Genomic DNA, 17,686 nt, shown 5'->3' with positions numbered 1-17,686 from the left:
CAGGCCGTACACATACCCATCTACCTAAATTAGGCCACAAGAGAGGCCCATGTGTTAGAGACTGTACTGTCCCTCTCTGTCCATCCTCCCAGTCATCCATCACCTTGTCCCCTTCCTGCAGCTGGACCTGGATGCAGTGGTGATCCATCTCAGACCAAGAGGGAAAGGGCAGGACCCTACAGATGGTTGGACTACAAGGTGGAGTTCACTCCTGATACTTCTGTAGCAGCCCGGGTGCTCCATCCAATCTGCACCAGGTGAGGCAAGGAAGCCTCTCATTGATGTCCCACTGTTATTCAGGGTGTTGGTTAAAGCACCAAGTTTAAATCCTGACAAGCACATCCTTTCCCCTCCACTCTTCTGAAATTTGGACTGAAGACTGCATCTAGGAGGTCCCATGACCTGGCCTGCCATATGGCCCCCCTGACATGGCCTGTCCGTAGGACCTCTAACCTGATCTGTCATTAAGAGCAGCCTGTCACTATGGGTACCCTGCCACTAAGGGCCCCCCTGACCTGGATGGGCCTGTCACTAAGGGCCCCCTGGGCCCAACCTGCCCCTAGTGCCCCCAGCACCCACTAGCGCCCCCTAGCCTGGCCTGCCAGTAAGGACATCATGCCAATGAGGGTACCCTGATGCTAAGGACCACCCTGTCCTGGCCTGCCTCTAAGGGCCTCCTAGCTGCTAAAAGCCCCCTATGCCAGTAAAGGCCTCCTCTGATATGAGCCTCCCTGCCCTTGCCTGCTCCTAGGACCCCCTGGCCTGGCCTAACCTGCCTCTAAGTCCCCCCTGGTCTGGCCTGACCTGCCTCTAGGGCCCCCTTGGACTGTCCTGGCCTGCCTTTAGGGCCCCCATAGACTGGCCTCTCCTGCTCCTAGGGTCCCCCTGGCCTTACCTGACCTGCCCCTACAGCACCCCTAGCCAGGTCTGGCCTTCCACTAAGAGCCCCCCTGGCCTGGCCAGGCCTAGGGTACCCTTAGCCTGGCCAGACTTGCTGCTGAGGACACCCCTGCCCCTAAGGCATGCCCTGGTCAGACCTGATGCTAAGGGCCCCCCTGACACTAAGGGTCAGTCTGGCCTGTCCAACAGACCCACTAGCCTGGCCTGCCAAAAGGGCCCCCTCTACAGGTCTGCCCCTAGAGGTCTCCTGCACTAGCTAAAAAAAAAAAAAAGAAAAGAAAGGAAAAAGAAATATTCAGATCTCACAGACATCCAAGAATAGAAAATCCAAGAAAAGAAATCCATGGGCAGACAGAATTACGTTAGATTTATAAATAAACTGGGGTTGGGGAGGGGAGTGGAGAATTGATGTTTTTATATTATTGTCTTTATAGTGTTTTATGACTTTCAGTAAAGCTTTATACTTTTCTTCATAAAGATCTAGCACATTAATTTTTGTTCTATTTCTACATACTGAGTAGTTTTTGTTGTCCTTCTAAGTCGAATCTTTTCCTAAAGCATTCTGTAGTTGGTTTTACTGTTATATAAGAGAGCTACCAATTTCTCTATATTTAGCTCTGTAACTATTCATCCTACTGAACTAAATAATCTCCAATCATTTCTCAGTAGATTCTTTTGCACTTCCAGGTAGACAGTCCTATCATCTGTAAATACAATCATTTTGTCTCCTTTCCCACTACTTTTAACTCCTTCCTTTTTTCTCATCTTGTCTTCCTATAATCCATCCTGTATTTCAAAGGAGGCTTGGGCATTATTTCCGTCTCAGCAGTAACAGAGAGAGGCCATCTCATGGGGGGGCGCGTGGTCATGTGCATAGTTCATTTATTTTGGGTGGATTGACTTTAACTTCATAGGGTCATCTTTTTTCAAGTCTTGTGGGCCTCTTATTGTACCTGTGAATGCACAGATTTTATATACCCTGAAGATCAACCTGGATAAATTAGTATAATTGTAAGAGGATATTGAAGAGGGAGAAAGTGTTTAGAGTTACAGCCTATTTAGGACTTGTGTTTAAGGTGAAGATTCACATGAATGTCACATTTAGGAGATTTCACTTGCTTCCAACTCAAATTATGAATGATCCAGGTGGAGTCCCTTGGTCACTCTGTCATGTCCAGTCTTAGTCTGCTTGGGCTGCTGTAATGAAATACCATAGACTAGGTGGCTTAAACAGCAGCCGCATATTCCTCTCAGGAGGAGTTCAACAAATATGAGTGAAGCAAAATTGAATTAGTGGTGCTCCAAATTGCTGGCACCTGCGGCACACCTGCTCAAGTCTCTTCCTTGTCTCTGGGATGACTACTACAGTCCACAGGAGGGGAAGGTCCTCCAGGGCCCGGAACCAGAAGCCACTTTTCCTCCTCCTGGCTCCAAATGGCCATAAACTCAGCATGCCCAATTCTCATACTGAGGGGGGCACATTTGGAGTCTTTCCCCTGCTGTTTGCTGGAGTTCAAGACCCTCAAAAATCCACCTGGGAAGTGAAAAATTAAATTCATCCCTGTGGCTTAAACCAAGCCAGTTATACCCGTGTCCTATGATCATTATGGGAGAGGCATATTGTGGAGGGGTCTCTCCGATGTCACACCCCACCCCACCCACTCTCATCTTCCTGCCTCCCGGGGGCCATTGTTACTGAAGGGGTGCTCCCAAGTCCCTCGGGAAGGCTGGGGAAGAATCACTGCATCAGGATTTTCTGCTTTGTATGCAGAACCCTTCTAGAGGGAGCATCCTGGTTATCAACCAGATTAGCTTCCAGAGGAGCCAGAGCTGGCAAAGGCCCCACTGGCCATCAGGACCAGATCACACCCAGTAAGAAGAGACCCCACCACTTTATGTGAAATGTTGAGAGGATGAGGGAACAATAGGGTGCTGGAAAGACAGGATGTGGTGGAATTCACCTGAGTCAGGTAAGCAGTTGTTTTGTCCCCGGCTTATTTTACACTGGTAGCTTTGGGAACTCCAAAGAAGATGACATAGCGATCCACCTAATTTCTGTGGCATTTGTGTCCACGCTGTCTCAGGAAGCTCTTCACTCTGCTGTCCTCTCTTCAGTGGGAACTACACCATCGAGAGCCTCACAGAGCCAGCGCTGGCCGGTTGTGCTGAAGTGATCCTATTTACCTCTCTGCTGATTGGAAATCGACCACAGAAACCCACGAGTTTCCCCTGTCCCTAAAAGCCACAGGGAGTCATCTGCAGGAAGGGATTTTCTTACACAGGACAATAAATACATTTTCAGAGGGATGTCTTGAGACAGTAAATCTCCCAAGTGCACCGATCTTTCTCTGCCGGTGCCATTGTGACAACAAATCCGGCCCTGCCAGAGGAACCACGTCACCTCCACCCCCGGTCACTGCCCTGCCCACGCCTCGCTTCCACCACACATTATGCTCACACAGCCAGGCACACGTGTGCACACACACACACGCACATACATCACCATTCTTCCTTCCTTTTTCCACCATCTTCACTCCCACCTTGATCTTTGGCTGGAACCAGCAAGGGAAGAAATGCCACGCCCCACGGTATACATGGTGCTGTCACGGGCCACCTCAGGATATTGAAGAGATGCAACTTCTACATCAGGCTCTCACCTGGCAATGCTCAAACAATGGCTATGAGCAACTCAGGGGTCAGGGATTCTTGCCAACTGTGGCCCCAAGTCAGGCACATGCCCAGCTGATGGCTCTTGACTCTGTGGAGCTGTCCTCTCCATGTAAAGACCTCTCCTCACTGCCTATGGAACCTATTTGGGGTGTGTGAAGCAATTTACTTGTGAAGTTTGCAGGGGAGAAGATGGGGTGGGAGGGAAGCCAGACAGCTTCTCCAAATTGCACGTTGTGATAAATAACCCTTTCAGGTGGCAAATCACAGTGTGGAGCATAGAGGAGGTGGGGAGACTAGAGAACACACCTGCATCCTGGAGCCTCACAGGTGCAGAGAACTGCAGGTGAGAGGCAGAATGGCCCCAACGATATGGGGCGTCCCCTTCAGAGATCTGAAATGGGCCTGCTGAGTCAATCTGGGTGACATTCCAAACACAGATGTATCCCCCATCCCCTTTTTGTTCTCCCAAATGAGTCATAATTCCCCAGTGAAACTTCTGATGCTTTGGCACCACAGGATGATATATCGTTATAAGTGGGCAGCGGTTGGTATTCTCCAAATGAGACAGGCGCGGCTGAGAAGGGATCACTCATTCACAGCACAAAAGCTAACAGAAGGCACCGTGTTACATCTCTAACTCTTAAGAAAAGAAGAAAACAGACATCTGGCCTGCAGTCACCTCGAACACTGGGTAACTTCCCAGATTGATATAAAGAAAGAGACGAAGGCAGACATGTGAATCACTCAACTCAACTCCATTTTACTACAACATCAAGGAAGATGGCTGCAGGAGGAAAGATAAGGGAGCTAAACATGGAGATTAAGCTACACACAATTTCATTGTCTACACCTTCCTATGAGGGTATAAATATCATGGGCTTCTGTACATGCATTTTAGGTTTGCTGTGTGTGAGTGTATCATGTGTGAATGACTTTTCTTTAGGGTGTTGTCTTTTTAATTTTTTGACAGATGATGGTTGAATTGGGTGTCTTCAGGTGGGTTAGGGAGGGGCTCTCCCACTAGGACTGAGACCCAGCCTTTTTCTTCTGGAATTTTCTGAACTGAGACTGAATGGCCACAGCTGCACGTTCTGTCTCTGGTGCATCCATATCGATATCAAATTCCTCTTGAACTTTCTTCTGCCCATCTGTAGCAAGGAAAACACAAACACAAGGCAATCACTGAGCTGCAAACAGGGAAGCAGACAGCAGCACTAGATGAGCAAAGCCAGTGGTCCACCATGGGGCGTGCACTCGGAGCTCAATCACCACCCCCAGACATGACCTAGTGTGCAGAGTGCAATCCCGTAGAGAGATTCCACAAGTTCAGAATCCGCTGTCTTTTGGCTTCCTGAACTCTATGCCCACAAAGGACATGAAACTCAAGGACACAGTCTCAACACTTCATATATTTTCTGTACATTAGTGTCTGTTCCCAATGGCCATAGTTTACCTAAAGATTTAAAAATATTAGCTGTGCTGTTACTTTCTCCTGATATTTCAAGTAGATACAATTTAAATATTGCTAAAGGTATTAAGCCAATGGTATATGATATTCACAACAGCTCAGAGTTAAAGTAATACATTGAGTTTCTCCGTATACTTCTATTGCCAATGAGATTTGCTTATTGTATTCAGGACTTCGGTTTTTATCATCATCAAGACCGAAAGACTCCATTTGACCTCTGCAGTTAGACTGAACTTTCACAAATCTTACATCTTGTTCCTCCAAGGTAGGCTTAGAAATTTGTTTGCTAAGGAGGAAAGATTTAACCAATTCGCACTGTAAATGATCCTTGGAAATAGGACAAAAGCCAGAGCAAACTGAAGATTGGTGCTGACTTTCCCTCTGTGCTGTGTACCCTACTGAGCCTGGGCAACGTCCAGCCAAGTAGGAAAAACAAATACATAGAAAGTCCTCCAGTCACTGAAGGGAAAAATCTTTAAAACTTCTCCAGTTCTTTGAAAGCTAAACATCAGAATCAGCAAAGACATCCCTTTTCTTTTGCTTTCTTTTTTTAATAAGGACACAAGTACCACACTGTAGACTCAGGGCTGCCCCCTTCACAGCCCCCATGGGAGGGGCCCACCTGAGAGTAAAATCGGGTTAGACAAATCAGTGTCCATGGGGGGAACCAGACATCCACCCTTTTTAAAAAGGTTCTCAGGTGCAGCCAGATTTGGGATCCTACTCTCATGTCTATGGGTGAAGTGACAAATAAGGCCCTGGAGTTAGTTCCAACCTCTCCTGGGATGTGGGCCAAGAGCCTCACTGCCACCCTGGGCTTGCACCTGGAGTAGGGGAGTCTGGGCATGGACAGGAGAATCAGGGGCAATTTGAGGCAGAAAAGAAATCCTTAGCCAGGGAGACTGACCAGGCAGTCCGAGCTCATCATCCAATATAAATGTGGTTCATCCTCTTCCTTTCCCAGTGACTTTGCTTCATAACAACCAGGCCACAGCCCCAACAGAGGGGGTGGAGGACAATGGAGTTACTCACCCTCTCCTGCTTCCTCTATTGTCATCTCTTTCCTTCCTCCCTCTTTCTGACCTCCCCCCAGATAGATAGATAGATAGATAGATAGATAGATAGATAGATAGATAGATAGATAGATAGATAGATAGATGGAGAGACAGATACTGATAGATAGATGATTGACAGGTATATAGATAGATGATAGATATATAGACAGATGACAGATAAATATAGATGATAGAGAGATGGATATTGATAGATGGATGGATGTTGATAGATTGATGAGAGATGATAGAAAGATAATTGATAGGTAATAGATAGATAGACAAATAGATGAGAATCGGCACTTATTTCAGGTGCATCTAGGTACATGACATTTCCTTTGCAGGTCCTTAAGCAACTTTTCTTAATTTTTCACCTGGAGACCCCCAACCACACCTCCATCTGGGAGGACAGTATGCTGGCTCTAGCTTTCAAGCCTTGTTGGACTGATGGGGGTGACTTAAATCCAAGAATTGTTTTCTTCTATCTCAGATTTGCTGCCAATGCCAAAGCCAAAGCAGAAATTTTGAGTGCACCAATGTCCAGGGAATATTTGGGGGCCATCCTTTTTAATCCAAATAATACAGGGGATAAGTGGAACTGTTTCCTACTGCATCGGGTAGCCATCTGCATTTCAGTCTACATTGTGGGCTCTTTTTTCAGAGAATACTAAAAGGTAGAACTATTGGGAAGGGTAGGAGCTTCCTGTGGCTCAAGTGGATACTTTACAAAGGTTTAATTAATGTTACCACATGAGATAGCAGACCAGGAATGCAAATGGTCCAGCTCCTGTACTAACGGCAATAAGCGCTTTAGTACCAAGAACATCAAATAACATCTGTGCTTAAGTAACACCTACGGCACTAGGAATTGTCATTTGTCATAAGGTGGTTACAGTCCCAAATCCTTTTCCTCCCAGAGAAATCTTGCATCCACTGTATAGAGATTGCAAAGGGGGGAAATTTGCTCTGATTCAAAGGAAGATGGGAGATTTTTCTTTTAGACTTAAAATGTTGCTGCAACCCCGAAGTTTCTGAAGAGTCTGATTCCTCTTTTCCCTTTTATGAGAATAGAGGAAAAAAACAATGTTATCTTTTGATAAATGATGACTGAAGATGCAGAAAATTATGTATATTTAGGGAATATATAATGAGACAGTAAGGATGGGTCATAAAAATCAATTTTACAATTATATCTTGAACTCATATCTTAAGTCAAAAGTGATTTATTGATTCCTCCCTCATTTGAAAAATATTATAGTATGTAAGAAAGAAATCACTAATATTTACAGAATTGTTACTTTCTGTTTACTCTATAGAGCAGAGCATTCCCTGGGGAAGGTCTGCCACTGTTACAGAAGTGACACTGAGTGCTTCCCACCCAGCCAGCCAGGGATGTGTAAGCCAGAGAAGAAGGGACCCCCTGCAGTGAAGAAGGGGAACTAATAAGATTCGATGGCACTGGGTTCAATGCAAATGATCTAAGGGCCTGGAAGTGGCTCAATGTAATCCTGGGAGCCAGGAAAGGACAGTCCTGAACATTCCAGACTCACCAGGAGGAAAGGGTGCTCAAGGAGAGCTGGGAACCCCTCCCGAGCCACTCTTTAGGACCTCAGAGCCTTCCAAGGTTCCCTTCATGTGATCCGAATGATGGTGACATCAGCACGGGATGCAGGGTGGCCCATCCCCATCAGTCCAGGGCACAGGTGGGGGGCCCACTGGCAGCACCATGGGGCCCTTTCTGCTGCTGATACCCAAAGAGGACGTCAGCCATGTGTGCTGGGAAGACTGAGGGCCCTGGGAAGGTGGATTCCCTGAACACGTCCCCACAAAGGGGCATGCCCCACCCCTCAGCCTTCATTATGGGTTTTTATGGCGCAATCACTACCTGTTACTCTACTTCTTTTCTTTCCTTCTCTGCTTTGTCCTTGGTCTCTCCTACTAGAGTGTGAGCTCCACAAGGGCAGGGACTCCCTCTGCCTTGTTCCAGCAGCTTGCACAGGGGCCATCATACAGTAGGTGATCAATTAATAACCGTTGATTGCAGTGAGTACCTTAGCACTACAATAGGCAGCTATCGAGAGCATACTTTTATGTGGAGGACTACAACAGGTTACCCTGCGGGTAACCATTTCACTTCAATTTGTAAGCCGGCTCCCTGACCTCACTTTCTCCACCATTGTCACGGAGAGCCCAACAAGACTCTGAGGGAGTGTGGTTGGGAGGTGTCCTGGCAAAGCCACTGTGGGGCCAGCTAGAGGGGCACAGTCACAGATGACTTTGTGAAGAAGATGGAAAATGTGGTCACATTCAAGTGACATCAGGAAGCATTGTTTAACAGGGGAGGACAGGTAGAGAGAAGGGGACACAGGTGTCTAGGGGCAGAGAACTAGCCCGAGGGGATCAGGGAGACACAGTGTGCCCTATGCCATTGCACCCAGCGACTCTGACCCCAGGGGAGTGTGTAGGAGCTCAGTGGAGCTAAAGAAGCTCTGGATGGACACAGAGGCTCCCAAATAGTCACCACTGATGGTGGGCTTTCATGACACAGAGCTCTGCAGGGGTGAGGGGGTGGCTAAGCCCCTCCAAGCCTAGAACAGTGCCTGCCACCAACACCTGGCCAGGGAATAAAAGAAACACAGGCCTTGTGTCCCAGGCCTCGTGGCCCAGCAGACAGAGCCCTCAGCCTCCTGGGGATGAGCAGCTGACTCCTGGAGTCCAGGGGAGAGCTGGAGCTGGCAGTCAACTTCAACTGCTCTGGGACTCTGGGTAAGTTCTTAGCTTCTCTGTTTCTCAATTTCCTTATCTAGAAAATGGAGAAGTAAGACACTCCTTAAAAGCCTGCTCTACCTGGCTCCCCGTGTTATGTGCAGATCAACATCTTATTGTTAACTTAAACCACAGTCCAGACGCTAATGAGCGAGACATGGCCAGAGCTGCAGTGTCAGGTGGAAGGAGTGTGGACAGTGGTGTAGTTCCTGGGCCTCAGGGTCCTTGTGTCTGCCCAGTGGTGACAGTCACTGATCATGTGGACCTGATTCAGAGAGCAGGGGGACACTCTCCTTCATGCCGTTGCAGGTCAGCATGGCGGCTGCACATTCTGGGCTCTTACAGGGATGTCCCCAGCTCAGCAATGCGAGCCACAGAGAAAAGCCCACGAGTCTCTGTAGCTAGTAGGGCACGAACCCACTAGAAGCCTGGCACAGCGTTTTTATCTAGGAGAGAGCAGCATATCTAAATTAGCACCACAGATAGAAGAGTGTCATGGTTATTGTCCAGGTCGCAGTATTACCATTTCCCTTATACTCCTGTTTCTTCCTTCATGAAGATGTCTGAAGTCTCATATCTGGACTGGGTAGGCTCCACCTGACATTTTTATTTAGGATTCTGCTGCTGAATTGGAAAAATACATTGGCCACCTGGCTCCCAATGGTGGCTTTTTGTCAGTCTGAGCAAGTATTTCTTTTTTTTTTTTTTTGGGGGGGGGATAAGAAACATCTTTATTTTTTTTTTTTTTAAATTTTATTTTGTCGATATACATTGTGGCTGATTATTGCTCCCCATCACCAAAACCTCCCTCCCTTCTCCCTCCCCCCCTCCCCCCCAACAATGTCCTTTCTGTTTGCTTGTCGTATCAACTTCAAATAATTGTGGTTGTTATATCTTCTTCCCCCCCCCCCCGGTTTGTGTGTGTGTGTGTGTGTGTGTGTGTGAATTTATATATTAATTTTTAGCTCCCTCCAATAAGTGAGAACATGTGGTATTTCTCTTTCTTTGCCTGACTTGTTTCACTTAATATAATTCTCTCAAGGTCCATCCATGTGCACCCTGAAACAATAAAACTTCTGAGCAAGTATTTCACCAAAGCACTTTGTAAATTTTCCAGGGCTGCACAGTTATCATTTATATCTATCCAGGGTTCTGGGATTCTATACTTTCCCCCTCTGTATAGACATTCTGAAAGTCTGAAGCTGACCATGAAAATGGCCAGGGGGATATTTAAAACCAACTAGCTCATTTAATGTAAATACAGCAACTGCCAACTCCACTGGAGGATGAGGGGAAGCCCAACTTCTTGATCATTATAGTTCAGGAGAAGAAGGGGCCCCATGCCTGCAGTGTCCTGTGTGCCTGGGTGGGCCAGGATCCCCCACAAGCCCTTCAGACTTCACCCATCTCTGCCAAGTCCATCACCTTGAAGACATCGTCTCGAAGTGAACATCAAAATCCACCAGACTAGGCAGTTTTCACTAACTGCTGCATTATCTATCTACCTGCCTATTACCTATCTGTTATCCCTTCATTGATCTACCTGTCCATTATCTATCTATCATACCATGTGCTCTCTCTCTCTCTCAACAAGGAGCACAGGTACAAAATAGTCCCAAGCAATGAGGCTTTTCCCCCAGAGCAGAAATTTCATCAAACCACCATGACACGGTACAGAGCCCTGCAATGGCCTCAGCATATGAAGAAATGATGCTCCCTGAGGATCGGAAAGTCTCATGATTTAGTACTACTATGACCTCTCACTAGGAAGTAATGCATTTATTTGGGTTTATAGTTTGCATTAGTATAAATATTTCTTATGCTGTTTTCCTGAAATCCTGCCTCCTCCTTGCAGAACCTGAGACAGGATGTGGCCTCTGCTATTACGTGTTTTATTATGTTCTAAGAGAAATGTTCAGATAGACCTTCTTAAAGATGTAGTTGTAATAAGAGCCACTCTGTATTGAGCATTAAATAGATCCTCCCTTGTATACTTAAGTGGATTTTCTTTTATAGATCATTTGATGGGAAATGTAAAATAGAGAATCATAAATATAAAAGTAAGAAACTACTATCAGTTGAAGACAATCCCAAATGAATATTACAAGTCTTTAATACTATCATAAAAATCTACAAAATGAAAAAATGGTTTGATACACTAAAATTCTGTTCAAATATATCTGTTCTGAGCCCAAGCCAGTCCCCATCGCCTGGAGAGGACTGAGAACTGCCAAGCTTACAATGCCCCAAGTCAGACATGCCAGAATACGCAGGCACCATGGGACTCCCAGCCCAGGCCAGTCCCTGCCACCCAGTGTTGCCCAAGAGCCACCAGACCCACATGCCCCAAGTCAGCCATGCTGGAACAGGCAGGCTCAGTGGGACCCCCAGCCCAGGCCAGTCCCCACTGCCCAGAGAGGCCTGAGAGCCACCGGGCCCACACACCCTGAGTCAGCCATGCCAGAACAGGCAAGGAATGGGACCCCCAGCCCAAGCCAGTCCCTGCCACCCACAGAGGTCTAAAAGTTGCTGGTCCCACAAGCCCCAAGACAGCCATGCTGGGACAGGCAGGCACATACTGTGGGACCCCCAGCTCAGGCCAGTCCCCACTGCCCAGAATTGTCAGTCCCTTCAGGATCCAGGCAAGTCATCAGGGTGGAATGAGAAGACCATGATACCCCCTGCCATAATGATTAAACACCAAAGGAAAGATAACAGAAATACAAAAACTCAAGAAAGTATGACACCACAAAAGGAAATAACTCTCAAGCTCTATATCCTACAGAACAGGAAGTCCTTGAAATGACTGACAAGGAATTTAGAGCAACAATTCTAAGGAAACTAAATGAGATACAAGAAAAGTCAGTTAGACAACACAATGAAATGAGAAAAAATATAGAGGACCTGAAAGGAGAAATGTACAAAGAAATCAATGCCCTAAAAAAGAAGTCGCAGAGCTTTTGGAGCTGAAGGATTCATTCAATGAAATAAAAAACACAACACAGAGTTTAACCACCAGGCTAGAACAAGCAGAAGAAAGAATTTCTGACCCTGAAGATGCACTGTTTGGATTAAAACAGGCAGAGCAAAAAAAGAAAAAAGAATTTAAAAAATTGAAGAAAATCTAAGAGAGATAACAGACAACATTAAGCCCTCAAATATCTGAACCATGGGTATTCCAGAATGGGAAGAAAAAGGAAATGGCATTGAAAACATATTCGATGAAATAATAGCAGAAAACTTTCCAGGTGTAGGGAAAGTTACAGATCTTCAGATTCAGGAGGCCCAAAGATCCCCAAACATACTCAACCCAAAAAGGTCCTCTCAAACACATGTTATAGTCAAACTGGCAAAACACAAAGACCAAGAGAGAATCTTAAAAGCTTCAAGAGAGAAGGGGGCCCCAATCAGTCTAACAACAGACTATTCATCAGAAACCCTAAAAGCCAGAAAAGAATGGGATGATATATTCAAAATACTGAAAGACAAAAGTTGTCAGCCAAGAATACTTTACCCAGCAAGGCTATCCTTCTGAAATGAAGGACAAATAGTACATTTCTCAGACAAAAACTGTTGGAGTTCACATGACCAAACTTATAAGAAATTCTCAAGGGAGTACTGGGTTTGGTACCTGAAAAACAACCATCACTGCCATGAATACTCAAGAAAGAACAAAATCCACCAGTAAAATAAAAACGCTAACAATAAAGAGAAAAAAATAGTTTATCTGCCACCCCCAAACAACAAAACACACAGAAGACAAACAGAAAATCAGAAAGAGAGGAACAAAAGATACTTAAGACATCTAAACAAAAATCAATAAAATGCTAAGAGTAACTCAACACCTTTCAGTAATAACTCTACATGTAAAAGGATTAAATTCCCCACTCAAACCACATGGACTGACTGGATTAAAAAGATTGACCCAACAATATGCTGCCTTCAAGAGACTCACCTCACCTATAAAGACACACATAGACTAAGAGTGAAAGGATGGAAAAAGATATACCATGCAGACAGAAATGAAAAACAAGCTGGAGTAGATATTCATATATCAGATAAAATAGGCTTTAAAGCAAAAACCATAAAAAGAAATAAAGAAGGCCACTATATAATGATAAAAGGATCTATCCATCAAGAAGACATCACAATCATAAATATATACACACCCAACATCAGAGCAGCCAGATTTATAAAGCAAACACTATTAGACCTAAAGAATGAGATAGACACTAATACCATAAGAGCAGGGGACCTAAACACCCCACTCTCAACATTGGACAGATCATCGAGGCAAAAAACCAATAGAGAAACACAAGAGCTAAACAACACTTTAGGCCAATTGGATTTGGCAGATATCTACAAAACATTTCATACAACAACCTTGGAATATTCATTCTTCTCATCAGCACGTGGAACATTCTCCAGGGTACACCACATGTTAGGTCACAAAACAAGTCTCAACAAATTCAAAAAAATTGGAATTATCCCATGTATTTTTTCAGATCACAATAGATTAAAATTAGAAATCAATAACAAATGAAACTCTGGAAACTATAAAAACATATGGAAATTAAACAACACTCTACTTAATGACATATGAGTCCAAGAAGAAATTAAACAGGAAAGAAAAAATTTCTTGAAACTAATGAAAATAATGATACATCATACCAAAACTTGTGGGATACTGCAAAAGCAGTACAAAGGAGGTAATTTATCTCATTAAATACTTACTTCAGAAGAATGGACAGATGGTACGTAAACAACCTAACACTTCATCTTAAAGAACTAGAAAAACAAGAACGATCCAAACCCAAAGTTAGTAGACGGAAAGAAATAATTAAGATCAGAGCAGAATTTAATGAACTAGAAACCTCAAAAAATGATACAAAAGATCAATGACACAAAAAGTTGGTTTTTTGAAAAGATAAATAAAATTGACAAACCTTTAGCAAGGCTAACTAAGGAAAAAAGAGAGATGACCCAAATAACAAAAATTAGAAAGGAAAAAGGTAATATTACAACTGATACCTCAGAAATACAAGGAATAATTAGAGACTACTATAAACAACTATATGCCAACAAATTTAAAAATCTGGAGGAAATGGATAAATTTCTGGACACATAGAAACTAGCAAAACTAAGCCAAGAAGATATAGAAAATCGGAACATACCAATAACAATAAAAGAGATCAAAGCTGTTATCAGAAATCTACCGACAAAGAAAAGCCCAGGACCAGATGAGTTCACTACAGAGTTCTACCAAACCTTCAAAGAGGAATTGATGTCAATTCACTACAAACTATTCCAAAAGATTGAAACAGGCCATTCTCCCAAACTCATTCTATACCAAAACCAGACAAAGATACAACAAAAAAAAGAAAACTACAGGCCAATATCATTGATGAATATACATGCAAAATTCCTCAATAAAATACTAGCTAACAGAATACAGCAACACATATGCAAAATTATACACCATGATCAAGTGGGACTCATCCCATGGATGCAAGGTTGGTGTGATATACACAAATCAATAAATGTGATACACTACATAAATAAAATCAAAGACAAAAACCATATGATCATCTCTACAGATGAGAAAGCATTTGACAAAATTCAACATTCATTCATGATAAAGACTCTCTACAAGTTAGGTATAGATGGAAAGTATCTCAATACAATTAAAGCTATACATGATAAGCCCACTGCCAATATCATCCTGAATGGGGAAAAGCTAAAAGCTTTTCCCTTAAGAACAGGAACTAGACAAGGATGTCCACTCTCACCACTCCTATTCAACACAGTGTTGGAAGCACTAGCCAAAGCAATTAGAGAAGAGAAGGAAATAAAGTCCATCCAGAATGGAAAAGATGAAGTCAAACTGTCCTTGTCTGTGGGTGATATGATCCTATATATTGAACAGCCTAAAACTTCTACAAAAAAATAAAACTCTTAGAGTTGATAAATGACTTCAGCAAAGTTGCAGCATACAAAATCAACACACAAAAATCAGTAGCATTTATGTACTCCAACAGTAAACATGCAGAAAAACAAATCAAGAAAGCTAGCCCATTTACAATAGCCACCAAAAAAATAAAATACTTAGGAATAAAGTTAACCAAGGATGTGAAAAATCTCTACAAAGAGAACTACAAACCACTTTTGAGAGAAATTAAAGAAATTGGGGTGGATCTGAAACAGATAGGACTGGTGTTCTCATAGGAAGAAGAAGAGACAGGAGGGATGTGTGTGCAGAGGGAAGACCATTGAGGATACAGCAAGAAAACGCCATCTACAAGACCAGGAGGGAGGTCTCATTGGAAGCCAGCCCTGCTGACACCCTGATCTTGGATTTCCAGTTTCCAGAACTGTGAGAAAATAAATGTCTGTTGTTAAAGCCACCCAGGCTGTGATATTTTGTTATCGCAGCCAGAGCAATCTAATTCAGGTGCTCAGTACTTGTTCAAGGCCTACAGGGCTGATTTGAGAAGCTCTGCCTCAGCACTAGACTCCGTGTTTATCAGAACAGATATATATTTTTTCTTTTCTTTTAACTTCTCAATATACATTGTAGCTGATTTTCATGTTCCTTTACCTGTTCCTCTTCCTCCCTCCTTCTCTCCCCTCCCCCCAACTACATCATATCCATACAAGAAGATGGAAAGATATCCCATGCACTTGGATCAGAAGAATAAACATTGTGAAATGTCCATATTACCCAAAGTGATCTACCGATTCAATGTAATCCCCATCAAAATTCCAATGACATTTTTCTCAGAAATGGAAAAAACTATCCAGACATTTATTTGGAATAACAAAAGACCACAGATAGCCAAAGCAATCCTGAAAAAATAAATAAATAAAGCTGGACGCCCAACACTACCTGACTTTAAACTATACTACAAAGCTATAATAACCAAAACAGCATGGTACTGGCATAAAAACAGACACATGGATCAATGGAATAGAATAGAGAATGCAGAAATCAACCCATACACCCACAGCCATCTTATCTTTGACAAAGGCACCAAGTCTACACACTGGGGAAGAGACTGCCTCTTCAGCAAATGGTGTTAGGAAAACTGGATATTCATATGCAGGAGAATGAAACTAGACCTATACCTCTTACCATATACCAAAATCAATGCAAAATGGATTAAATAATTAAATATACATCCTGCAACAATAAAACTCCTTAAAGAAAAAATAGGGAAAACACTCCAGGAAGTAGGAGTGGGTACAGACTTCATGAATATGACCCCAAAAGCACAGACAACCAAAGGAAAAATAAACAAATGGGATTATATCAAACTAAAAAGTTTCTGCACAGCAAAAGACAAAATCAAAAGAGTGAAAAGACAGCCAACAGAGTGGGAGAAAATATTTGCAAACTATACATCTGACAAAGGATTAATATCCAGAATATACAAGGAACTCAAACAACTTTACAGCAAAAAAACAAGTAACCCAATTAAAAAATGGGCAAAGGAGCTGAATAGGCATTTCTCAAAGGATGATATATGAATGGCCAACAGACACATGAAAAAATGTTCAACATCATTCAGCATTTGGGAAATGCAAATCAAAACCAACTCACTCCAGCTAGGATAGATAATATCTAAAAAACTGAAAATGATAGTGCTGGCAAGGTTGTGGAGAAAAAGGAACTCTCATACACTTTTGGTGGGACTGCAAAATGGTGCTGCATTTATAGAAAATGGTATGGAGGTTCCTCAAACAATTACAGATAGATCTACCATATGACCCAGCTATTCCACTGCTGGGAATATACCCAGAGGAATGGGAATCATCATGCCAAAGGGATACCTGTACTCCCATGCTTTATCGCAGCACTATTTACAATAGCCAAGAGTTGGAACCAGCCCAAATGTCCATCATCAGATGAGTGGATAAGGAAACTATGGTATATCTACACAATAGAATTCTACTCTGCTATAAAAAAGAATGAAATACTACCATTTGCAACAACATGGATTAACTTAGAGAAAATTATATTAAGTGAAACAAGTCAGGCACAGAAAGAGAAATACCTCATGTTCTTTCTTATTTGTGTGAGTTAAAAATAAATAAATAAATAAATATACAAACAAATAAATGGTAGCAGGAAGGAGAAGACACAACAATCACAACAATTCCTTGAACTTGTTAAGACAAGTAAACAGATATGATGTAGTTGAGGGGGAGGGGAGAGAAGGAGGGGAGAAGAGGAACAGGTAAAGGGACATGAAAATCAACTACAGTGTATATTGAGAAGTTAAAAGAAAAGAAAAACTATATATCTGTTCTGATAAACACGGAGTCTAGTGCTGAGGCAGAGCTTCTCAAATCAGCCCTGTAGGCCTTGAACAAGTACTGAGCACCTGAATTAGTTTGCTCTGGCTGCCATAACAAAATATCACAGCCCGGGTGGCTTAAATAACAGAAATTTATTTTCTCACAGTTCTGGAAACTGGAAATCCAAGATCAGGGTGTCAGCAGGGCTGGTTTCCAATGAGACCTCCCTCCTGGTCTTGTAGATGGCGTTTTCTTGCTGTATCCTCAATGGTCTTCCCTCTGCACACACATCCCTCCTGTCTCTTCCTCTTCCTATGAGAACACCAGTCCTATCAGATTCAGACCCACCCCAATGCCTGTATTTAACATTAGTTACCTCTTTAAAGACTCTTTCTCCCAGTACAGACCTTCTGTGGTACTGGAGGTTAGAGTTTCAACACATTAATTTGGGGGCAGGAGTGGGAGAGGAGACACAGTCCATCCCATAACAGCACCTAAACTGACTTCAGGGCTTTATAGATTTTAAAGCAGC

The 17,686-nt window shown here is 43.3% G+C and overlaps 1 protein-coding gene across 1 annotated transcript in view; it reads right to left on the bottom strand.

Annotated features, from left to right (window-relative positions):
* Positions 1-4,451: 4,451 nt before the first annotated feature.
* PCP4 (Purkinje cell protein 4) overlaps positions 4,452-17,686 on the bottom strand; it is a 65,676-nt gene continuing 52,441 nt past the window's right edge. The window contains exon 3 of the mRNA XM_063113379.1: positions 4,452-4,718. Coding sequence (XP_062969449.1) covers positions 4,591-4,718 — 128 coding nt within the window. The 3' untranslated portion in view covers positions 4,452-4,590. The remainder of the gene's footprint in view (positions 4,719-17,686) is intronic.

This window comes from Cynocephalus volans, chromosome 1, assembly GCF_027409185.1.
Source record: "Cynocephalus volans isolate mCynVol1 chromosome 1, mCynVol1.pri, whole genome shotgun sequence".
Taxonomy (NCBI): domain Eukaryota; kingdom Metazoa; phylum Chordata; class Mammalia; order Dermoptera; family Cynocephalidae; genus Cynocephalus; species Cynocephalus volans.
Note: the sequence above shows the minus strand (reverse complement) of the source record. Positions and strands in the feature narration are given on the sequence as shown.